The sequence below is a fragment of the Podarcis erhardii genome (genome assembly GCF_964252035.2).
Source record: "Podarcis erhardii genome assembly, chromosome: 5".
Taxonomy (NCBI): domain Eukaryota; kingdom Metazoa; phylum Chordata; class Lepidosauria; order Squamata; family Lacertidae; genus Podarcis; species Podarcis erhardii.
Genome location: NC_138509.1, coordinates 27,068,833 through 27,095,385, shown reverse-complemented (window position 1 = coordinate 27,095,385; position 26,553 = coordinate 27,068,833). Strand labels below are relative to the sequence as shown.

Below are 26,553 nucleotides of genomic sequence, written 5' to 3'. Positions count from 1 at the left end.
TCAAGGGAATTAGGTCCACAAATGAATTTAAATTTTAAAAAACCGGATTGTTATTTTTTCTAAGTTACAAAACATTTACATTTTCTTAGAATGTTTTTCACTTCCCTATGCAATGTGTCATCTTTGAATTACAAAAAAGTTTAAAAAGAATAAAGTAGTGATTATGCAAACCTATGTCTTGTAACGATTTGGCATTCTACAAAGTCAGATCCTCAGCAGTTTGGCTGCAGTGATGCAAAAGGATTTTGAACCAGGACTCTATAAGGCACTCTGGCTAGGTACATATTAACGGCTTGAAACATGGTGAGGTAGCCCCTGCAGCCCAAGACACTTTTTTATATTGCTATATGGACCAGAGAGGGGGCAGGGATGTCTTCACCCGATGCCCCAAACATGATTTGTTTCCCACACTGAACTTCACTACGGCTGTTAACTGCACATGCGCACTGGCTGCCTGAAATGTGCACACCTCTGCTTAATTGAGGCTTCTGTTTTCTAATTGGATGGAAGCTGGTTTGAAGGAAAGTCCATCACACAAGAGTGTTTCTCACCATCTCAATTTATTACCCACCTGTTACCTTGAGGTAGGCTATGAAAACCGCATGAAGAACGCTGTGTGTGCAACCCAACTTTTCTAGAAGTGCCCTCCCTCGTCATGTACCGTATTTTTCGCTCTATAAAGAGTAAAAGTACTCTAAAAAGTAAGGGGAAATGTGTGTGCGTCTTATGGAGCAAATGCAGGCGGGAGGCTCTGCTCAGCGTTCCCTTTAAAGAGCCGTGTGGAGCTGCCCTTCTCCCTGCTTGGGGAAAAGCCCCCAAGAGCCGCACACACACTCTGTGCGCTCTTGAAATGGAGCGCGGCTCTTGGGGGAGCCTTAGCAGTGTGCAGCCTCTTCCGGGCAGGGGATGAAGGCTTCCCTTGCCAGAGAGAGGCTGCACGCGGCTATCCCATAAGCCAGGACAGCCAGCGGGATCGCTGCGCTGTGATCCCACTAGCTGTCCTGGCTTCTGGGATTCAAAATTTTGTTTTTCTTGTTTTCCTCTTCCAAAAACTAGGTGCATCTTATGGTCTTATAGGTGCGTCTTATAGAGCGAAAATCTGGGAAAACGTCTGAAGAACCTTTCAAAGCAGAACAGCAGTCGAGTTGCTGCCGAGAACCCTGGCGTGTGCCTAAAGTGGGTTCTTTAGCGTGCAGCCTTGCAGTCTAAAAGTTGGCCTCCAGATATGCTTTCAATTTTCATTGGGGGGGGGGGAATAGGAAGTGGTACAACAGATCCACTTCCCACCATGTGTTTGCCATATGCTGTTTGTGGTTGACGTCCAGCAGCTTTGCTGTTTTGTTTTTTTTAAACAAAAGTGTGCAAGACGGCAACATTAAAACAGCATAAATAATAACAAATATTCTGGAGAATGAATGGAAAGGGGTTGCTAAGAAGGCCTAAGGAATGAGTTGCGCAGATGTGGTAGTTATTACAAAATTAACATTGTGCAATCTACCAGTATAAAACTCCACGTCCCCCCAGATGCTTTGCTACTTAAGTTCTCTTAATATGAAAATTATTGCACCCTTTATCTATACATAAGGTACAGTTACTGCTGTATAAATGGAGAGCTGATTGGTGGAAAAACATACAAATGGCTCCATAGCATTAGCCACGGCACAGAATGCCTGCTCATGTAATATTACAGAGATGAAAGTCAGCTATTTATTTCTGACAGTTAACTCCAACCGCAGGAGACTCCAGCAGCATTTTTCTTTGCAGAAGAAGAAAAAGCTACCTATTCTACTTGAGCAATAACTGGAAATGAAGAGTGAGAGCAAGGGCAGAATGTTTTACTAATATGCCTCCAGAAAATCTGAATCTATCATCTAATACTGCTTAATTTTTCATTAAAAAGAGTGGATATTTGCAGCACAAGCTCCCCTCATTCCTCTCTCCTCAATCCCCCCCACCCATGTTTACATCCATATTGTGAACACGTTATTAATGAAATGTTCAAACAGCAGGGATGACATTAGAACTGTGGTGATAAAATCTAGCCATACCTCTCCAAATATTTAATCACATTTTAGGAGTTATATCCTTGTCTTAGAGTTTGGGCCAAACCAGAATCACACTGAATTTCTATTCCTCCTCTCTTTTTTTGCTTGCCATGTCCACAAAATTCTCTACCATGTATGGGACACAAACATACCATAGGCATATCCAAACATGTCTCATTTCTCAGAACTGACACAGGCAAGCTTGTAAACTGAATCACTTAGCTAAATTAAGGAAGCCTAAAGCTCGCTCAATACTCTCATCTTTAGCTGTGCATTTCAGGTTTGGGGAATAAAAAGAGCACACATTAGATGTGCCTGTGCTTGTTTAACTGAAGAGTAAAGTGCTATGACTAATAGGTTACAAAGGAGTTGTTTGTGTAATATTAAAATCTGCTCTTGTTCTGTAGACAGAAAGCATGTTATTCCCTGAATTGAACTGTATCTTAGATTCATGTCCAAATTTTGCCTCCTATCGATTGACTCCAGATGGTACTCCTTGGCTGAGGTCCAAATAATTGCATAACTTGAGCCTTCCAAACACATCGCCATCATGTTTTGAAGCTGCTTTCAAAACAGTGAAAGCAAGAAACTTGTAAAAAGGGAAAATGAGATCTCCAGGACTTAGGTGATAGCTTGTGAGGCCACAAAAAATATGACTGAGCCATGTTTTGTATTGATTAAAAAAACATTTTTATAGGGCCTTTCAGTACAAAAATACTTTTAATAAGGCAGTTTGCAAGTAAAAGCCACAAAACAATAAAAACATCAAACACTATTAATTAAAAGAACAGGCCAAAACCTTCTTATTTCAATATTAAAAAAAAATCAGCCAAAGTTAAAACTACAGTTCATAAAATGTAGATGGGCAGCATTATTCAATTAAAAACAGAATAAAGTATCCAGGTCTTTAGGGTTCATTTAAAAACAGAGAATGAGGCACGGGACCAAACTATCCAAAATGTATAAAACGAGATCTAACACTTGCTGGAGGTGTAAACAGGCAGAAGGGACACTGCTTCACATGTGGTGGGGTTGCCTGGGAACCTAATGGACACATCTGGAAGACACCATCCCCTTCATCCAGCTGTGGGGCCTATGGGCCATCTGTTATTCCTCCTGGGATGGTGTTTTATATACAGTGCACCCTGGCTTTCCCTGTCCTTCTAATAAATATGAAAATATCTGCATAAAGCTACTTTACAAGTATGCAGCATATATTGGACAGCAAAACATTTTAATGGCAGAATTATACTGACAATCTAGGAAGCTGTGCATCACTTTAGCAGCAACTTGGCCTCAAGGACATGAGATTCATCTGAAACGCAGTAATCTATACTAATGAATATCAACATGGAATTTTTAAGTGATGTTTAGCAGCAGCACAATGCTTTATGGTTTCAGCTCCTCTACATTTAATCCACAAATTGCTGACAGAAAACACACAAATATTTCCCGTTAGATTCAAGCTATTAAACAGTTTTGAAACACTCTCCCGCAGGTCAACATAGATAATTTTCTTGTTACACCAATGAATGCTGCTGATTTGTCTACTTAGTCAACCAGTCAGAGTACTATTGGCAGAAAACAACCAATTCCCATCAACATATTGACACCTCAGTTTTTAAAAATGCATGACGCAACATAAAATAAGGTCCAAATAACTGAGATACGTCAGTTATCAGTTCCCTCCTGACTCATCAAATTTCACAACCCTTATCCCATGTAGATCAACACCATGGCTGCCTTATGCTAGCGTTTTTCATCTCACTTTCCCCTGAAGAATATTCTACCTTCTAGGGCCTCCCAATCCAGCATCAGCCATATGCTCTACAGGTGAGCATGCAGGGATCTCTGCAAGAGGCATACGTGCTAATCTCAGCACTGGCAGCTGATGTGGAATAAAGCAAAATCTCTGACCAGGCACATGTAGCCATAAAAAGATGGAGGCCACAAGTATTTTTTCCTTTTTAAAAAACACAATAAAAAAGGTAAAGGGACCCCTGACCATTAGGTCCAGTTGTGGCCGACTCTGGGGTTGTGGCACTCATCTCACTTTATTGGCTGAGGGAGCCGGCGTACAGCTTTCAGGTCATGTGGCCAGCATGACTAAGCGTGGCAAGTAAACACAGAGAAGCGAGTACTTCATTAGAGTACCCAATGACTGGCTGTCAAGTATAACAAAGCACTCCCCAAGGAGCAGAAAACAGACTGGACCCCTATCCAGATAAACCAGCCCCCTCCACAATACTAGATGGGATGTTGGTAGGAGGGGGACAGACTGACAAGTTGTAGATTTTTGTTGAGGGAGAACAGAACGGCAAACCAACTTTCTGAAAATAGGGCCACCTGCCCCTTCCCAGGGAACTCTGGGGATTGTAGCTCTGTGATGAGAATAAGGATCTCCTAAAAACTCTTGGCACCTATGACCAAGGATATTTTGCAAGGGGGTGGGCAGGGAGCTATGGCTGTTTAATTGGTATCATACTGCTTTAAATGTACAGCGCCAAGGTAGCCTAAATGACTAACAGTGTGAAAAAATACTTAGTGTTGCCCTACAATACTCTATAAAACCCATCTTTCTCCATCACCCCGTGTTTCAAAAGTCATTTCCAGTTACCTCATCTCTCTTTGTGGAAGAGCTGTCACAGAGTGAATGCATCAGAGACAAAATACTGCACAACAGCTAACAGTGTGGAGGCCATTGAAGAATGTGTATCAAAGTTCTTTTGAGTCCTTGCAGGCATATACTAAGGCTGCCAAAACCCAACTCATTTCCAGCTTATGTATGAACCACTTTTTTTTTTAGTTCAAAGTAACTGGCATTTAAAAATAAACTTGTCTTAATCCAGAAACAGCAGGACACAAAGTTGTTCAAAGATACAAAAACCGTACTAGTTTCTTTTATAAATACTATGCATTTAGTTAAATGTGTGGGTTGTAAGGAGACGTAAAGGCAGTAATGTTGTGTCCTCTGCCATTAGATACAATATACAAAGAGCTTAAGTCTTTTCCACAAAGCGTGCAACTTTCTGTTAAAATAACCATTTATTCTTTGGACTGCAAATTCAATTACTGATTTTATTGGAATCATATTCCGCTGCGGAAACAAGCACACAGAGAACCAAGCGGAAACTCAAGCCGTTTTTAAAAACATTCCCAAACAGGCACGATTGTGTGAACAAATTGGTTGTGATTATTCCTTGCCTGTGAAAAGCAATGTGTTCCAACCTATTTCCATATTTTTAATTAACACCTACTTAAAAATAAACTCGTACCATAGCTCACTTTAATCATAAAATGGAGGAAACACTAAATTCACTTTATCAGAAAATTGACTAGATATTGTTTGAGCGACTGTTAGTTTTCATGCCTGCATCATTAGAATTAGGTTATTAGCATGCACTTTCCCTGCTCTGGAATGTTGAAAGTGAAACAGCACCCTTCTAAATGGTCTAAATCCCCACACCTTGTGCCTCAAGCTGTGGAGAAGTGAAGTCAATGGCATGAGCAGGACAGGGATTATTTGCCCTAATATCCCCCATCCCATGTGACTTCCTTCCTGCCACTGCATTCCAACGCCTTCTCCTCATTCAAACAAACACTCAGGTGGAGGTGCTCCAGAAGTATCCACACAGCATCCACTGCAGCCCGCACACTCATGGTTCTATCTGGGATGGGGCCATAGCTCAGAGGTACGACATGCTCTCTGCAGGTCCCAGGTTCTACAGTGGCATCTACAGTGATTAGGTGAGGGGGAAAGCTTTAAGGAAGCTTCTTATCACATGAATCAGTGTTCTTCAACTCTGGGCCCCAAGTGTCTGCTGGAATCCCTGATCAATGGCTAAACAAATCTGCCTGGGAATGTTGCCAGGAGTCCAACAACATCTGGGGAGCCAAGGTTGAAGAACGTTATTCCAAACTTAGGAGAACATAAGTTGTATGTAGTTGCACTTTCTTTCCTCTTCAACAACATTGTTGTGAGCTAGGTGGGTCTTTTTTAAAAAGCCATGTTCCAAATTTATACTTATTTTTGGTCCCCAGGGTTGCACAACTAAAGTACATCAACAATGTGTGATGGAGGCTTAGAATATCTATACAGTGGTACCTCGGGTTACATACGCTTCAGGTTACAGACTCTGCTAACCCAGAAATATTACCTCGGATTAAGAACTTTGCTTCAGGATGAGAACAGAAATCGTGCTCCGGTGGCGTGGCAGCAGCGGGAGGCCCCATTAGCTAAAGTGGTGCTTCAGGTTAAGAACAGTTTCAGGTTAAGAACGGACCTCCGGAATGAATTAAGTACGTAACCAGAGGTATCACTGTATTCATTTCAGGACTGTTGAGGCACTGAGTTGCTCCTTCCTTGCCCAAATTGGTGGTTAACAATTCAAACTACAGTGGTACCTCGGGTTACATACGCTTCAGGTTACAGACTCCGCTAACCCAGAAATAGTGCTTCAGGTTAAGAACTTTGCTTCAGGATGAGAACAGAAATTGTGCTCAGGCGGCACGGCAGCAACAGGAGGCCCCATTAGCTAAAGTGGTGCTTCAGGTTAAGAACAGTTTCAGGTTAAGTACGGACCTCCGGAACGTATTAAGTACTTAACCTGAGGTACCACTGTATAGCAAAACTATACAGCCCTGTGCCAGGTTCAATTCTCCCCTCCTGCAATGTATAATGATACTTGGACATAGGTAGCAAGTTTTTCATGTTTCTTACAAACAGGCAATTCCTCTCTGGGAAACCTGTAATTGTCACATGCCTTTTAACAGCAGCTTAGAATCTACTTTGATGATGTAGTCCATGCAAGGAAAAAAAGAAAAGAAAAGAAAATATGAAAGTTAACCAAGGTCCTCCTCTCTTTCGACTGATTTCTCACTGTAGCTTTTAGGACTGAACAAGCTGCCCATGATTGATATGTTTATTCCCGCTGTGTCTCTTATCCCCTTTATATATAACATGGGATTTTGCTCATTAGTCACTTGAAGGAAAATACAGAGGACAAGCTGTTGACTGATACGACGCTTGCTCTAGTTTTTCAAAAAACATAATCATAGGATCATAAGGCTGACAGGGCTCTGAACATCTCTGTGGTCCAATGAATTAAGATAATGAAATAAATGGGACTTACTTCTGAATAAACATGGCTAGGCCTAGGCTGAAAAACTGTACATTTTCTGTGGTGTGGTTTAAAGGTCAAGGGAACCCCCACTACCAAAGAATAAAAATCAATACAGTAAAGGTAAATTAAATGTACTCTAAGCTGTGCATTCAGGCAGGATTCTCCATTTATTCCCTCATATTTAAGAAGATTTTAATGTGCCTTAAACCAAGAGCAGGAATAGTCAAGGGACACAACATTGGAAGATAGAAGCTACATACACACCGTCCATTTAAAGCACATTACTTCCACTAAATAATTCTGAGAACTGTAATCTGTTAAGGGTGTTGGGAACTGTAGGGAAAACTACAGTTCCCAAGATTCTTGGTCAGAAGTTATGTGCAATCCTGTTCATTACAGCAGGTAAGGGGAAGGCAGGCAGGAGAAACCACAATGGCCTCAACCCCGATTCATCAATGAATGTGAAAGCACTGGGGGAATCTGGCAACCATAAACTCCAGGGTAAAATTACTGCAATACGGCATAAATTCACATTGCATTGTTATACCAATTATGTGTTACTTGTGTTTGTAAAATCACAGTAAGGGAAATATAAGCTCATCTGGGGCCGGGTGGGGGTTCTTTCTAAAAACCAACCAGCTCGCTAACAAAATGTTTGAAAGCCTTAGCGCCGTATCACAGTTGAAGATCTAAAATGAACCACTTTTCTCAAGGAACTAGTGGCCTCCAGTGTAACACATGAATCAAACCAGCTGTGTGTTCTATTATAAACAATTTTAGATCAAACAAGACCAACATGTGAGTTGGATGAAATTCAGTTAAATGGTGCTAAACAAGGCAGGACAACAGAAAACTTATCAAACTAACTCCCCAGACCAGGCAAGCCATAGAAGCTGCAAAACTGGGAAAATGGGAACTGTGATATATTCAGAAGCCAGAAGTGTTGTTTTTATTAGGCCTTAGACAGCATCGGAAAGTGTTATTTCCAAGCGTTGTTGGGCTTGAAATAGTTTCTACTGTGACTTGCTTTGAAAACTGCCAGCAAATCATGTTATTAAATCAGGGTGTTTAAAATGTGTTTAACTAAGAGTGGGAAGAAACAATAACCATCTTCAACCAAACAGTTTTCCCCTGAAGTGAATTGTTACATAACACAGCCATTTTACTCCTTATCCCTCGCCATCTGTAATTTAATTTCCATTTCTTAAAAGCGTGAGAGATGACATTTGTTTAAACAAGAGCCCCATAATCATGAAGGGTTTAACCTCAAGCTGAGATTCATGAGAAAAGGTTCTGTGCTGCAGAAAAACAGTATGAAGCTTCAGATACAATTGGGAATGGGTGAGGAAACAGAGAGTTTGAATGCTTGTGTCCAACCTTCTCTGCTTTGTGACTCTTTTCCCATTCTTCCGGAGGGAACATCAGCTGAAAGATTTTTCTGTTTGACATTTTGTTTGGAGCCAAATGTTCACTAATTCGGACTAATCTCTGCAGGCCTGTTATGAGTCTCAATGTTTCAAGTTTCACCTCCATAGCAAATAGGATAAGGATTTAAGATTTACGTTGACCAACACCATGGATGACATTAAGACAGGAGTTGTGATTTTAATTTTTTAAGAAATTTTACATTCATATGGATGTCTGAATGAAAGAGAGGCTATTCTTCTAGTGTTTGCTGATTCTTATGTAGCCAAAATGGTACAATCCAGGCTGAAGAGGGAGGCTTGACAGCACCCTAGGCTTTTCAGAAGGACCAGAAGAAAACACAGCTCTGGGAGAAAATCCTAAGGAAGAAAAAGCTTCAAACATAATCCAGTGAGGACTAAGCATGCTCAGAAGCCAAATCTGACCAGGAGGGCAGGGAGACAGAAAAGCAGGTGAATGGGATAGGAATGGGATATCCAAGGAAAAGGGAATGGCTGGTTGGTTAGAGTCCTAAACAGGGATGTTCCGCACATTTAACATTTTGTTGCAGGTCTCACTTGTCCTTCAAAAAAATATGTAATTCAGGAAACCAGTCCTACTATTGAGGACTATATGAACTGGATAAAGATCATGAATAGAGTGCTGTATGCTAGCCTGACAAAAATAGTTACTGTGTTCTCTTGGTGAAACAACAGGAAGTTGCATGAGGCTAGCTACAGCTACAGCTACAGCTACAGCTACAGCTACACTGTTCAGGTATGCCAGGTATGCCCATCAAGATCTACAAGTGTGAAGAAAAGGAGACATGGTGAGATGAAGAAGTAGTTAGCACTGAAATAATCCAACATTTCAATGGGACTTGTATCTAAGGGATTGTGCATTTAAAAACTGTGAGCCAGGCAAAAGAAATTAAAGCGGTTTGGGTGTCAAACACAGATCTGAAATTGCACTGGCATTGCTCTCCAAGGACATCTGGAACTGCCCAACCATCAATCAGCAATTGTGAACCTGTAAGCAGGGGCAACACTGAATATGGAAGAAAGAGCCAACAAGGAAGGGACAGCAAAGAAGGTACAAGAACCGAGCAAGAGAACATGCAAAAACACCAGCTTGGCAAGTGCTCCGCTATGCAATTTCCACTTTACATTGGCCTGATTTATTGGATGCAACCCCAGTACATGCCACATCACCACCATACAAACAATAAAACGGGAGCTTCGCTCTGAGTCTCCCTAACAGGAGCAAAATTTATGGGTCCCACTCTTATACATGGTTCATGCAGAACTAAATGAGCAACAAAAATGCTTCAACTGACAGAAAGCTTTCCTTAAAGAAAAAAACCTTGCCCATCTGATTGTGCAAATATTATCTTCTGTGTTATTTACACCTATAGGTATACTCTGCCAATAAATTACCGTACTTTTCCATGTATTAGACAAGGTTTTTTTACTCCAAAATAAAGTAAAAAATGGGGGTCATCTTATACCTGGATAGTGCAGTGTGGGGATGAGTGATTGGTTGCATCCGCAAGAAGAATCTAGCAACTGGGTGGGTGAATGGTGTCTGCTGCAAGGGCTGCTTTGTCAAATGGGTGGGTTATTAGAGGATGCATCAAGGGCTGCTTTGGATTGGCTGCTGCTTCGGCAATTTGGCTTGCGTTGCTTGTGATTGTTAGCGCTTGCCAGTTGGGTGAGTGGTATTTGGTTTGGCATTCCACCCCCAATTGCTCAATTTCTTAAATTTGAGCCCCCCAAAATAGGGGGGCATCTTATACATGGGGGCATCTTATAGATGGAAAAGTACGGTATCTTGTAAATGAAACCGGATGCTGAGCTCCCTATGCCTGAGATCATGTCCAGTAGAACCCCTGCTCTGCTTTGTATTTAAAGATGATAAATGAGTTCCTTCCTCATGGAAATGAGTTATAGACACCAAAGTAACGCCTTATCCTGTCCCTTAACTCCTGGAACATCGCATCACTTGAATGCATGTATGTTTAAAATGAACAGCCACCCAGCCACCAATATTCTAATTTACTCAGAGCTGCTGATTTTAAGAATCTTTTTCCATTGACTCTCCCAACCCTTCCTCTCCCGCTGATTTTTTCCTCAATATTCCAGCTTGATAAGAACAGGACAGGTCAGAGCAGACTCCAACAATTGCTGATGACATTCCATGTATCTTTAAATTAGACATTTCCTACAGGAAAGCAGCAGCCCCCTTTGATCATTATATGTATATTGGATCTACTTTATGATTTTTTAAAAACCAAAAAAAACACCCACCCAACCCAGTAACATTACAACCAAAATTTATAATAAAAATCATCACATAAGATCTCAATCAAACTGAGTCACACTATCAGCTTCCAAGTCAACATGCTGCCAATAAAGTTGGCAAATTGCCCAGAAAAAAAGTGGGCAGCAGCTGGTGGATTTGATTACCATCTGTAAATCTTCTAATGTGTAAAGGTAAATTGTTTTGTCTCCATCTAGTGATCAATCGCATTTAGGAGAAAAGCTGAGTGGAATTTTAAAATACTAATAATTGGGGAATATCTATTGGGGAATAACTCAAGCATCTTGACTGAAATATGTGTTCTAGGAAAACAACAACTTTACGTATGACACGGACTTTAAAAGGATGGCTTTAAGCAAGTGTGAGCCAAGTCTTCAATATAAAGGGTATTAACCAGATTTCATAAGCTTGCATTTATTTCAATTTCAGCACATTAGAACACAACGCACAGCAAACCGTGAATGGGGAACACTTTGTCCCAAAGTTATTGGAGACCAGGGTGCATCCCTATGGTCACTGGGAATGTTCCCTGAGTTGAATTTAAGGCATTTTAACCTTAAATTTCATGAAAAAAGTGTAACGCTTTTTCCTTCCACCAAGGCCCTGTCAGGTTTCACTCAGACGTATCAAACAGAGGACCAAATAACCCGAGCAACTATAAGAGTGACATGCTAGATTGTCCTTATTTTCTTCTCGTCACAATAAGTTTTCCTTATAGACCTCCTACTCTACTTTCAAGAAGGTTATGTGCAAACTTGGATGTAGGAATTCTTGCGAGTAAGAATGGGCCTGCCTAGGAATCTTGATGTTTGGAGTAGTCAGGGAACAGCATACATGCCTCAGAGCTCAAATCTGACCCACAAGGCCTAGGTGCTGAGTCCTAAAAGTCAGATACTGATGAGCTCATCACCCAAGAGTGTTTCCTCCATAACAGCTATGGACTGACAGCCCACAGGAATGGAGTTACTTCACTTCAATAGCTCAGCTGATAAAGTAGGACGGGTCTCTCAGTAAATATGCCTTTTAATCATCAGGCATGAGGAGTTTCTGTTGGGTTGGGGTCTCTATCTCCACTGCTTTAATCCTGGGTTGGGTGTTCCTGGCTCCAGTGTTGACACTTCAACACATCTTGAAGCATAATTTGCTTACAGTTGATGATGAAGGAACTGGAACATCTCTGATTATATTTTCACAGGGCACCCAGCAGTAGTCATTCTTAGCTAGCCAAAAATATGTCGGTGAAGGACCAGGAGGATGCATGAACTGAACTTTAGCATCCCTTTCCTCTACACAGCTGTCTAGGAGAAGTGTTTTACACAAGAAAATGAACAAAGGTTCCAAGACGTATTTTATTTTTATTAAATAATTAATAAAACTTAATTTTTAAATATCTTATAACCACCAAAAACACCCCTTATTTTTAAAACACAACCAGTTCATGGTTAGCCCATTCTACAAAAAAAAGCATGATACATGTGTTAGCTGTGGTTTGCGCGCTATGGCTTATCGAACCTACCAAGGTAGAAAATGACTAAAATTCACTTTGAATGGTCGGCGACCCTTTTCTGTGACACTTAATGCCATTTTTATACCTTATTTTGAAAGAGACCAAAACTAGCTTTATTTTGAGACCCAAATAAGCCCAATTGGTTGAAAAATATGTGGAACAGGAGGTTTTTTCTAAACTGATGCAGAAATTGCATTAGCCTAAATAGCACGAAATTTGGAATTTTTAAAAAAATTCTCCTGAGCCCAATTTTGGACCCAAAAAAACTTTAAAAATTAATTTGATGTTATCTTGCAGGTATGTACAAACACAAAAATTCTGAACAAAATCTGAGACGTGAGAGCACACTCGAGTATTAAAATTAGGTAATTTGGCTGGAATGACCCAGATACAATGTCTGAAGAAGAATCTAGACCAGGGTTTCCCAAACTTAGGTCTCCAGCTGTTTTCGGACTATAACTCCCATTCTCCCTAGCTTGCAGGACCAGTGGTCAGCATGATGAGAATTGTAGTCCAAAACCAGTTGGAGACCCAAGTTTGGGAAACCCTGATCTAGACCATGTAGCAAGTTATCTCTGCAATCTGTGTTAAGCTTTTAATTGAAGTTTTCCCTGTCCATCTTCAAAGTAAATTGTAGACATATCATTTAAAAGAAATGTTGTGGCTGCTGAAAAAAGTGAACATAATGTTTTCTTATGAATGTCTATGAGAACCCTATGATTCACGCATGCAGTAAGCCCCACCAACCCGATATCTTTTAAATAAGACATTTATTTTGATTTACTACAAAAAAATGAATCACTGTAACTGATTTTTTTTTAGTATGAGAGTGGGTTTCCATATCCAATTCTTTGTTGTACTTGGAAAAAGACATTTACTACTTTGTAAGAAGTTCAGCTAAAGGGACTCTGGTGTAATTGCAATTGTTATACATGCAGTATGACCTCAACTAGTGCACCAACAAAATGTCAGATTTAATCAGAAGCAGATCTACTGCATAAAGGCTGCTTTTATGGAAAATGTGACAGCCCAGTGAGATGCTCAGCTGTGAGAACAGGGAAAAAATAAGAGTTGATGTGTACCAACAGCAATTGTGCTAATTTATTATAAATTATGAATCCTTTTTTGTGGAAGAAGTAATAATGGGTAAGTGTAGCTTTGGGCTAATTTTAATTCTCTCTAAATAAGGATAAGTGATGTTGAAATAACTTAGAAGAAGTAAGAATGCAGAACGCTCCAAAGAGACTTGCTGTGATTTTGTCCTTGTTCTTAGTGTTTCAGTGCTAGCTACATCATCTTATCCTGCTTCCATGAAAGGGTGCTAGTGATGGAAAGCAAACCTTGCTGTATGAGGAATAGTTTTACTCTCTTTTTGCTACTTAAACAAACATAGGAGAAAACCAAGAACTATGCCATCTTAAGATCTATCAAATGCTATGTGATAAGAGGCAAAATAGACAAGCTGAAGGTGTTTGTGAATGGGAAGAAATGTTGGGGGTAGAGGGGAAAGCTGCCACAAGAAGTTTGGAATTGTATCTGGGCAAATCTGAACAATTATGCAGTTTGTTCTGTATCATTGTGAGAATTCTGCAAAATCATGGATGCGATTAAGATTTGATTGATGATAAGAGGATGGAATTGGGGAATGTGGAAGGCAAACTTCATTCACTGTTGGTGGATGTGCCCAGAAGCAAAAAAGTATTGGCAAAGTATTGTATATAATATTTTGAAATGTTCCCTTTCCTTACAACCTAAAGTTTTACTGCCGACTTATTTGAAATATATCGTACCAAAGCATAGAGAACTATTGTACCATATGGATGCTAGTTTTCATTCCACGGTTAATAATTTTATTTCATGAGTTTGTGTACTTGATCACAATCATCTCTAAGTGGTGTACAGAAGACCCAAAACAATAAGGCTAAAACGAGTTAAAACTCAAAATCAGAATTCAATTAAAAATGGCCTACTGGAATAAAAACAAGTCTTCAGTAAGTGCCAGGCATTCAACAGGGAGGGGGCCTGCCGGACCTCAACTTGAAGGAAGTTACACAAAACTGGGCCCATAGTATTGAGGCTCATGTTACTTTTTGAACTGTAAAAACTACATGATCAAGCACACATCCTTCATACAGTCTTAAAGCCAAAGTGAAAATAAACTGGAACTTTGTGAAAAAGTTAACCGTAGTTACAGTAATGAGCACAACTACTGTTTCTTGTCTCTATTTTGCTCACCAAGGACTGCAGTACAGACTGAGACTTGCCCCTTTACAGATACAGTGGTACCTCGGGTTAAGTACTTAATTCGTTCCGGAGGTCTGTACTTAACCTGAAACTGTTCTTAACCTGAAGCACCACTTTAGCTAATGGGGCCTCCTGCTGCTGCCGCGCCGCCAGAGCACGATTTCTGTTCTCATCCTGAAGCAAAGTTCTTAACCTGAAGCACTATTTCTGGGTTAGCAGAGTCTGTAACCTGAAGCGTATGTAACCTGAAGTGTATGTAACCTGAGGTACCACTGTATACCACTAGAGCTACACTGTGAGGGCTACTGAGTCTCACACAATGTGGTTCCTTTGCAAAAATTATGAGACATGGGAAACTGCTTTGATCCATTTGGACTGTTGCAAAGTGGGGGAACATCTGCTCTGCATACAGAAGGTTCAGTCGCCCACAGGTCCAGGTAGGTAGGCTGGGAATGTCCCCTAACTGAAACCGTGGGGGAGCAGCTACAAGTCAGTGCAGATAATATTGAGTTAGATGGACCAATGGTCTAGCTCCATTGCAGCTACCTAGCTCCATTGCAGCTACCTAGATTCCTCTTTGGAAAAATCCAAAAGCGACTGTAGGATAACATCGTTAGTAGGATAAACAAAAATGTCACAAAATAGTGAGCAAACTTCCATGTTCCCCAGAACAATTCTTCAGGATGGATGCTGAGCAAAACAGAACAGCGGAGTGGGGGAGAAAAAACTGGCAATGTTGGAATCCGCCCAGCGTGAACTTAACCTTTTTTAGCTTCTTTTTCACATCTTCCCCTGTACAAGACATCCCCTGTACAAGACATCCAAACTGTAAAAGGGGCTTTGGAAACACTCAAAACGAAAATTTTCAGGACAGATCCCTTACCCGGAAGTTATTTAAAACTCACCAATTCTATTGTTTCCTATTTTTGCAGACAGCTCACAGATTAGTGCTTATGGGAGTTGAACTGTTCCCAAAATGACCCTGCTTGGCATCTGTAGTCATTTAGCATAGCTAGCAAGCTGTCTTCTGTCTGCCACCCCCACCCCCTTGAAATCAACCGAAATAGGAGAAATTCAAAACGAGGTCCTAACAGTGAAATGAGATCATCCATAAAACGTTATCACACACTGAAGCTCTTTTAAACAGCACCTCCAACCCCTTGTCATCTTATGCTTAGTTTTAGCTAATACCCAATATTTTGTCATAATCTTGATGCCTCCCTTATCTAAGCATCTGGAGGAGAAAAGGACAGAGTGTGAAGGAAGAGTTGCGAGTGGAGCAGGTGGAGCAGTGCCCCTTTCCCCATCCTGTGGAGCCCATGGGAAACTCAACAAACCTGCTATACCTGGAACCGAGAGCGGAGACTGCAGCTGAATGGGACATAGCTGTGGGAAGTATGAGGAAGTACCTTCCACCTTGGGCCTGCCCATAAAAAACAAATCTAGATTGAGAGACTAGAGTGATGCTATTTCCAGGAACTCTTCTTGTTGCGAGACTTTTGTGGTTGAGCTGAGAGTTGGACCCAGAGGACAAGAGGGAGGGTGTGTAAGAAGGCAAATGGATTGATACTGATTTATATATATTAGTAACTTTGTATTGATGTAACGTTTTTATATGTAACTGTGCATTTTTGTAATACTGTAAGTTGTCTATTGTTGCTTCAGTACACTGCTTAGAGATATTTTTAGTATATTAAGCAAGGGAAAAATAATCAATTAATCAATGCATAATATAATTTTATGGATGACCTCAAATCCTGTGCCCTTGTACCAATTCCCCAAACAACATAATTCCCCAAGCAACATAATTCTACCACTCGTTTTGTTGAATCAGTCATTTTTGGAAATAGTTGCAAGTCAGTGACAATATTTGCTGCAATCCTATACCTACTGACCTGGGAATAAGTCCTGTTGAACTCGAAGAGTCTTATTTCAGACATGTATAATTGTACTGTTAACTGAGAAACCCAGCTGCCATCCCAATATTACATCTTCTCAAGTTTATTTTGTTTCTAAAGATCAGAAGCCCTTTCCTCTAAATGAAATCCCTTTATTGAAGAATCCAAAATACTCACACGTACGCTTCATGAATATTCACGGGAAAACATAAAAGCATACCCTCTGAACGGAATTTTCATACTGAATCCAAAATGTAGCAAATGAATGTAGCCTAACAAAGCATTTTTTTTGAGAGAGAGATTAAACTTCTTGTTAAACTTGAACAACTGAAATTGCTGGTGCCCCATCCTCTTTTCTGTGAAAAGGGGCCGATATGCAGAGCAGGCATTAACAGGCTACTAAATAACTTTTATCCCTACATTTCGCCTTTAGAAATGTTTTTCAAGGCATCACTCTTGCCTTTATCAGACAGAAGCTAGCAACCAAAACAATTCAGCTCCATCTTCTGTTCTTGACCTCGTGAGGGACTCTACGCTGCGAAACAATGTAAATGCTTAAGACTGAAACATTCTACTCTCTTCTCAAATTTAATCACCGATTACTTCCTCCCTTTTATCCAGCTTTTACAAAGGAGCAGATTTTCTAGACGGAATTTGCATTCTCCATGAATCATGCCTCTTGGTGTACTGACATACAACCCAATGGGAAAAGGTAACATTGCATCTGGGGTAAAAAAAGGTAAAGGTAATGTAGCCTTATTGGAGTTCACCGATTGGGTCTGCATTGCTCCTGGACAGGAGGAAGGAAGTCAAATGACACCGAGGTTGGTTCAAAGAAAGAGTTTATTCTGCTCTCTGGATAGCAGAAGGCACTTGCGTGATTAGTCCACAGCAAGTCCAAAGAAATGAGAAGTTTCATGCAGTATATATATCCTCCAGGCACCCTCTCCCTCCTTCCCCAGGAATCCAACCACATCAGCCTACGTACGCAGGTTGACATCACAGATGTTCCTGCTCCAGCACTCTTAACCAGAAAAGGGTATTCCTTCCTATGCTTCTGACCATAGAAGGATCTTCCTTCCTGTACTTCTGACCATAAAAGGATCTTCCTGTTCCTACTCTTATCTTGGAGCAGGAGGTCACCATCTCCGAGAACACACTCTGGCGCTGTTCCCAGACTGGGTCTGTGGTCTTTGTGGTCAGGACATAAGATAAGGCACAGACGTGTCTTCTCTGTTCTACTGGTACAGTGAAGGCCATACTTGCCGTCACAAACTGATAAAGGAGAGAGCTTTGAGCACAGCTGGGTTTTTGTTTATACATTGACTCAGAGCTCAAGTTAATTGATTTTAGCTAAGGAAAAATAGGGATTTTGGTGCAGTTTCAAACTGCCTGCACAGTCAGTTTTGGGTGTGGGAAACCCATTCCTTCAGTAAAGGACCCCTGGACAGTTAAGTTCAGTCAAAGGCGACTATGGGGTTGCGGCACTCATCTCACTTTTCAGGGCGAGGGAGCCGGCATTTGTCCACAGACAGCTTTCCGGGTCATGTGGCCAGAATGACTAAACTGCTTCTGGAGCAACGGAACACCATCACGGAAGCCAGAGCGCACGGAAATGCCGTTTACCTTCCCGCAAAACTGGTATATACCAAGTCAGACACATTGGCCCATCTAGCTCAGTATTGCCAACACTGACTGGAAGACTATCCAGGGTTTCAGGCAGAAATCTTTCCCAGTACCTATTTATCTACTTGCACTCGTACACTTTCAAACTGCTAGGTTGGCAGAAGCTGGGACGGAGCTCAGAAAACGGCAACCATTGTTAAGCTACAGCAAGGCCAAGAAACACAATGCACTGGGAAGGATGGTTAGTATACAAAAACCACAGCATAAAAAAGGTGGGAAGGGCAGGTTGTTCTTTGGCCAACTGTGGTCCAGAGGTTTGGTGCAGCCAGCCCTTTATAGGCTAGGGACGGACTGGAATGAAGCCTGCTCCACTTCAGTCCTCTCCCAAGCACGGCCCACTCGGACTGTCCAGACTCAAATGCCTGCATTGCAGGTTGTTGGACCAGATGACCCTCAGGGTCCCTTCCAACTCTACGATTCTATTGAATGCCCTTGACATTTATTACCTTCATTGTATTTTGCTTTGTATCCTGCAAGTTGGGCCGAGGGGGGGGGGGCGGGGGAGAGAGACACGACAACATAAATCACTCCAGGCAATGATACTATTTTCCATTGTACTGCACTTCAGATTTAAAATATTTTTAAAAAATGCATTCAGGTTGCATTTGTCAAACATGATTATTCCCTTAGTGCTTATAAGCTTGCTTAATATAAACTGCCTGAAGCTGAAATTAATAAAATTTACCAATGGCTTATTATTATTATTATTAGTCAGTGAAGCTTGTGGACCATAACTGACTGGAATCCTATTGTTTTCAGTTGTCACAAGCAACTTTAGTTGGCTTTTCCCTCACAATCTCTACGAACACAGCATTAACCCATTTTCAACCACCTCTACAACATCAACATTTCAGTATTTCTAGATTCATGGCAACAGGACTTTAGTAGTGAGATAACCTGCGTCAGGGATAACCTGTGTCCCTGTTTGTATTAATTGACAACATTCTGGTTTTTGATACTGTTGACTGTGGTATCCTTCTAGGGCGGGCTTATTTACATTGTTGCTACAGTTCCTCAATCTGGGTTTTAGTGTGTGTTTTAAAACAGTTACTGTACAGATACTATACACTGTATAATATGTTTTTATCATAGTATACATATATAGTCTTTGAGACTATATTAAAGTGATCTGCGAGTCTAATAAATGAAATCAAAACAATCCTAAGCCCATTTTATTATTGAAAAATTATTTTTATTCATGCAATCGTTACTTCCTTTATTAGTTACCTGTCCCAACGAGGATTATTCCCAAACAACAGAAATTCTTCGTTTGGAATGCCAAGTCAAATTTAACCTGTCCTTTTTGCCACTTTAGTGCCATGAGTTGTATTAAATAGTAGCTAGGAAAAGCAGATAGAAGACTGAAGCATGCCTTTGATTGTTCCCCCCATGCAATTAATTCATCCTGAGCATCTCTGAAAGGAGGGTGATTTTCTGATTCAGAAGGAATTATAATACCCAGATAGAAGAGTTTTAAGAAACAGAATTATAAGCAAAGTAAGATTTCTGACCCATTGCTCTGGAATGAACGCTTTGTCTTTTTCCAAAGAGTAAATTTCTAAACAAATACAATATCCTCAAGGCACGTATCTGACAGGCATTTTGACGGAAAAGCATTTCCAGAGAGAGCAATGGGAAAGATGTTTCTGAAACTCCCACATGAGGGCACTCTAGTGCCCTCTGGTAAGAAATTTCTGAAGAGCAACTTAATCTTTATGCAATATCCCTTTTTAAACCAATTTTGACTGTACTCAAAATTTAAATGAGCACGTACACACACCTACAGATCTCCAATAACAGAGGCAGGTGAAAGAATAATTCCATTAAATATTCTCTTTGAAGAACAATCATTATGGGTTAATTTAGTCTTTCCTCTATGTAAACTCTTGAAATAGGAATCCAAAATCCTGTAGAGATTCAAAAGCTAACAAGTGGTTTCTATTAGAACAAATGAAGGACCATTAAGGGAACTGCATGAATAACATTGAAGAATTACAATGATAAATGGACACCATGAATAATGCAGTGAGGAAAACTGTGTGAAAATGTTAAACAGGAATTTGAAGAACTTTGGACAAGTGACCTCTTCACCTGCATTTCCCCCGTTTGTATAAAGAAGGAGACCTGAAGAATATGTACAAGTACAAAAGCAATACTTGCACCATCAAATTCATTATTTTAAATTAAAAATGCACAGCAGCAGCATTCTACCTACCTTAGGGTTCCTCTCTACTCAGAGTTCACCTGAGAGAGCTGTAAATTAAAGAAGACTACCAGTCACAAAATGGTGGTGCAGGGGAAGAGCCCGTCACAAAATGGCAGCAGCTGGCAATTACATATATCACATTTCTACTAATTAATCCACCTTTCAAAATTGCTAAATTCTTTGCCACAGAGTTCTCCATATTGCAAGGAGTTCCGCAGCTCAGCTTTCCTCGAACACAGTCCACTGTACCAAATGTGCTAAGAAAGCCAAGAGACTCAATACAGAAGAATTTCCCCTGTCAACTGCCCAATTACTTATGCAAGCAGTGGCGTAGCGTGGGTTGTCAGCACCCGGGGCAAGGCAAGTAATTTGCGCCCCCTAACCCATGGATTTGCGCCCCCTAACCCGTGGATTTGTGCCCCCTAACCCTAACCCCCAGATGTTGCGCCCGGCCCCCCCTGCACCCCCCACACTACGCCACTGTATGTAGGATGGCTTTTGGGTGACAAACCCAGCTGATCAGTACAGGCCTGCGTATTGGCCAATTTTTGGTAGTGCAGGCCAAGTCTGTGTGCTTCATCAGAATCAAGTCATGGAAGAAAGCAGTCTTTCTTTTTTGGTCAACCTCTAGTTCACCAGCAGCAAGGCCAAGACAGAGGAGCTGACAGATGTGGAGGCCACATCATTCAAGTTGGGAAAGAAATCGGGAGCAAGGAGAGCTCTAGGTGGTCTTCCCAACCCATTTGATTGCATGTTTCCCCACTGCCATACATCTAGTGCCCCAAAACTACTTAAATTAACATGCTCCATTCTCATTGACAGACACATCTCTCAATAAAGACATTATTATTTATTCAATTTCTACACAACCCTTCAACAAAAACAATACCCCCCAATTTAAAATGTCATAGATTATTTAATTAGCTGAAGTCTTGGGAGAAGAGGAATGTTTTTGCCTGGCACCTAAAGATATGCAACAAAGGTACCAGGCGAGCCTCCCTGGGGAGAGCATTCCACAAATGGGGAGCCACCACAGAAAAGGCCCGTTCTCGTGTTGCCAGCTTCTCATGGAGGAAGTACATGAAGAAGGGCTTCAGATGTTGATCACAGGGTCTGAGTCAGTTCATATGGGAAGACACAGTCCTTGAGGTGTTATAGTCCCAAGCCATTTAAGGCTTAATAGGTCAATGCCAGCACTTTGAATTGGACCCAGAAACTGCCAGTGCAGTCGGGATAGGATTGGCATTATCTGCTCAAACCATCTTGCCCTTGGTGAGCAGAGGTGAAGACAAAATAGCACAGTGTTATTAGCATCCTTTCTGCTTCAGGATGGGCAGTTCAAAACTAGGACACTGGCAATATCATGGTCTCTTGTTTCTCTCCCAGACTGTGTCAACTACAAACACAGGAAAAGTCAGCTCAAATTCTGAACTCACTGACCTTTCTATAAAATTCATTTCTTTAATTAGAAGACAAACATGGAGGAGAGTTTCTGGTCTGAGATTTAAGAGCATGCTCAAAGCGGGTTTGAAACTCATCGGTTTCTACATGCCCCTCCTTCTCTTAGCTAAATGTTTCCATTGTCTTATGTTTTGATTATTCAGTCAGTCCAAACCCTATGCCAAATGTACCCGGATTAACAAACCACAAATATTTAACTCTGAATATTTCTTTCGTTTCAAAGAGCGAGCTCATATTAATAGTCTGTGTTCTCATTGTATATATCTTATCTTTTTTATTGAAATATAAATAATTCCTTAGGTAGAGTTTCATAAATATACAGATGTATATTACAGGGCTAGCCATATGGTAGCAATTTAAATAGTAACACACACTCATTTCCCAGCTGTAGTTATTCAGTGGGTATGACCTCTATTTTCACATTAAATATAACTCATTGCTGGTACAATAATTTTCAGCTAATATGGGAAAATGCCCATTGACTTGCACGTAATTAGATAGCACAATACCAGCTAGCTTACTCTGGAATCACCCACAGCTGTAGGTAAATATAGCTTAGAAGTGAGACTTTGTTATGAGAACAATGCAGAGATTTCTGATATATAAAGATAAAAAATGTATTTTCTAGTTTGTAAAGATAATGTATATGCTGAAGTGAATATTTCACAAAGGTTGTGAATATCAATACAGAACAATGTGTGTATATCAGAAGTTTTTTTTTTTGGGGGGGTGAAATTAGGGTGATCCCAAGATGTGGCTTTATTGTAGAATTAGCACAGCTCATGTACACAAGCTTGTTTGTTTTTGCACTCTGCAGATCTCATCATCAAAATGTCAAAATGTATTTGTTTTTACATTAAATCAGGGTTTACTCTTATCACATATAATCATTTAAGTAAAAACGAACCATTGTATTTCCATAGTCTTTGCTGGTGTGGAAATCAGTTAGAATATTTGGAGGGCAGGTAGCTTATTACGTGGGTGTTCCCTGGGAGGTGTTTATCATCACACTCCAACTTTCATTTACTTCCCAACTAAACACAACCTAGCCATATTGTTTTTGTTCGTCCAAACAATGTTAAGTATGCATATTTCCAGCTGCATGCTAGGCACATCAGTCAACAACCCAGTTCAGACATTGGGATTAAAAAAAATTAAATGAAGAGTTCTTGCACAAGAAAATAGTACCAGATGAAGACTTGTTGAAAGCAACACACTGATAATACCCACAACAACCCAGCTTCAGCTTCTAATTTTTCAAACTAACTCCATTTAAGTAAGGCTTTCTAATCAGCCAATTTGGGGAACAAGGGGGAACAACTTTTCCTGTAACAAATTCACATGAACAAGTGATATATTCCAAATGAAATAAAATCAGGGTTGGAGAGAGTCCAAGTATGGTTATACTCAAGACAGAAATAAGTTAATGTAAATAGTTACTATTTTGCGAAGGTAACTCCAGCGTATGATATCGGGTGACTATAAATTTAATGACAGAGCACATGTAATATTATATATAAAAAATTACACACACCCCTTGCAATCTGACTCTATGACATCTCTAAGCCCTGGGCAGAATGCTCTGGAAACTTTTTCTGCTCTCGAGAGTTTGAAAATAAACTCATATCATTGGAACTTGTGCACAGAGGTTTCTGTGGACTGTGTCCAAGGTATGAAATTCCTTCAGAAATCCAGTCAGCTGGGCTGTAAAAGGTTGATTATTCCATCACACTGATTGAAGCAAGAAGGGATAAAACTACATTTACCAACCACATTATTTTTTATTAGGAAATGTTTCAAAGCAAACACCATTCCAATTTTTTTTTAAGGCTTGTTCCATTCAAGAACAGCATGAACATGTAACCATCAAGGCTGCATTTGTAAATGTTCCCAAAACTCCCCCCGCCCCAGGCACGCAGTAATACATCACCCTAAGTAAAATAAATTAGCAGAGCCCCCCCAAACAGAAAATAATAAAAGCTTGTATGCAATTAATGTCTTAGCAATGTAAACATTTGTTATGAGATCTGACATATGTTAATGGAAATTGCTTTGCTGAATTTCTGCATTCAGCATTCCTCCATTTGTGCTCTGTGAATAAGTAGGCTAAGCCAATGTTATATTAAATAAGCAAATTCTGTACCTGAGACAGAAATGAATGCCAAGGCTCGAAGCAACCATTTCCTGGGGTAGAGGCGGAACAGTTATTCTCCGTGTGCAGTGCAATCCTATGTATGTTTACTCAGAAGTAAGTCCCACTGTGTGATTAGGACTACGGCCTACATTTACAATCCATGGGCTCTTTGGATCCCCAGAGGTCTTCTGTATTTACATGCTTAAAATGTCCCAGAAAATGTGAAGATGAACCATTTTGTTCCTGCAGTCAACCTGCCCCGACAATTTATGAGATTGTCAAATGTTAGTCCCCCCTCTCCAAGAACTAGAATTTGGTCCAGAGACAAAAAATATCTGTAGCGATGTTAAATTACACCTGCTTAAAAGGTTGTAAGGCACTGGGAGACAGGGGTGTCAGGGAATTCCAGTGAAAATGGAAAAGGAAGTGGAAACTGCTACAGTTGGCGTGTTTGTCTGTGGTCCAGAATGGAAATCAGTCAAATCACTATGACTGGTGTCCATTGTTGTTTTAAGTCCGTAAATGAAATGTCATTAATGACTTTCTTTACATTGTTTAGAAGTTTCATTTGCATGGAAATGAATGTGAGTTACATGTGTCACATAATTACTTAAGTTATTTAAACGTTTGACTTCCGAGGTACAACTGTACTAATCCAGAGTATTTGTGCCTTGTGTTGAGCACTTGGGACAGAAACTGGGAATTCTGCCACCCCACTGTCCTGACTGATCTAATGAAGGTCATCTTTGATTTGATGCTGTAGACTCCCAGAATGCTGGTTCTGTGGACTACAAAATTCATGCTTAGGCCACCTTGTTTATGGGGTGGGGTGAGAGCTCATGACTTCATCACTACCATAACATGCCATCAGCTGAGTACATGTACCAGACCACATTCTTGAACGTGCTTTTCTCAACTGTACAGGATGTTGACAATTTGAAGTGGGGGCTATATTCCCTTGTACAGCTCAGATAATTTCCAGCTGAGGATCAGTATTTTAGTGACTTTATCCATGGGTGTTGAAGCTACTGAAATGGTTTGCCATAGAGGTTAATGGAATCTGATGGATTCCTGAGGATTCTGGAGGATTTTCTGCCTGATATGGCAGGTGTTCCCCTCAAAGCCCTAGCTGCTCTTTAGTAAAATTAGCCAAATAAGAGACACCGTCCAGATTGGATTTCGGGTCCCCGCCCGCAAAAAAAACCCCACTGGATTTATTTCAATGGCAAATTATTTCTATAAAGCATTCCCTGCTAAACCATTAAAGAAACTTGACTGTTACTGGACAAATGCTACCTGTTGCTAGCTAAATGCCAAGTTATACCTTCTCACAAGAGTTTGACATTCATAGTCTGACAGTTTTCTTTTGCAATGGCTTTTTTTCTCGTTAGACAAACTGAATTATGATGGTTAGCACTCAGCAGAGTAGTAGTGACATTTATTATTTGCCCGCTCCCTTTAAAGCTGCCTTCTCATTGGCTAAAAAATAGTTCAAGCCATAATTTTTAGGAAGAAATCATTTTAAAAGTCTCTGTGGTGGAGGGGGAATCATGTGTTTCACATATTTAAAATATATGCAGCTTTATCATTTAAAAATAGAAGTGCGGTCCAAAGGTGTGATATGTGAACAGGACAGACCCATGTATGCAGTTGGAGCTCTCTTTGCAATTTCTGTCATATCAGTTCCCACTGCCAAAGATATTAGCTGCTCTTAAGAAATGGATTGCCTCCTAAGCAGTGGGAGCACCTGTGGCAGAAAAGGCAAGCTGTGCAAATTCTACTTTCCCATTTCGATTGTGGTCAGTCTTGTGACTAACCACACTAAGGCAGTGATCAAACTGCTGAAATGAACAGACAAAAGATGTGGGTAACTGAAAGGGATATGGACAGACAAGAGTGGAAGAGTGGCATATCAGGAATAGTAAGGAATTAGAAATTAACCACTATTATTATTGACCCCCTTCCACATGCTGATTTATCCATGAAAACAGTCACATACACATTAGCTTTAAACCTCTACAGAGCAGCCCTCAGCCATAAGCTGTATCTAAAATTCCATACATCTCCCTTATAAATGATGTCAGTGAAGATATTATTGACAAGACAGCAAGAAGTCTAGCCAACAATGGCGTATTTAGTCTTCTAAATTTCAAATTTCTGAGGAGACAGGCATTACTGCATTTCTCTTTTATTCTTTCATCTGCAATTCTATGCTGTTAACACTTGAGCTATTGTGACACAAAGTTGCTTTGAGCTATAGAAAACAGATGCCAGCGAACATGCATTAAAACATTCCACTTAATCAGTTCCAGTCATACAAATTACTTACCTCATCTCCCAACACAATTTCTTCCCTGGGAGTGTAGAAAAGAAATTCATATAGTGTATAATGTTGGAATATGCTGGAAGACAAGAACATTGACACTTCATTATGCGGGGGATAGGGAATCCATTTAGAAAATATATTTTGGGAGGAAACTAGGGCCATTTTGATTCACAAGGAAAACATTGCCCTAGCAAGACTGT

The 26,553-nt window shown here is 40.5% G+C and overlaps 1 protein-coding gene across 2 annotated transcripts in view; it reads right to left on the bottom strand.

Moving 5' to 3' along the window:
- The window catches only part of CABCOCO1 (ciliary associated calcium binding coiled-coil 1), a 54,676-nt gene that overhangs the window by 7,493 nt on the left and 20,630 nt on the right, over positions 1-26,553 (bottom strand). For both annotated transcript variants that reach the window (XM_081861265.1, XM_081861264.1), the window contains exon 5: positions 26,357-26,429. In XM_081861265.1, coding sequence (XP_081717391.1) covers positions 26,357-26,429 — 73 coding nt within the window. The remainder of the gene's footprint in view (positions 1-26,356; positions 26,430-26,553) is intronic.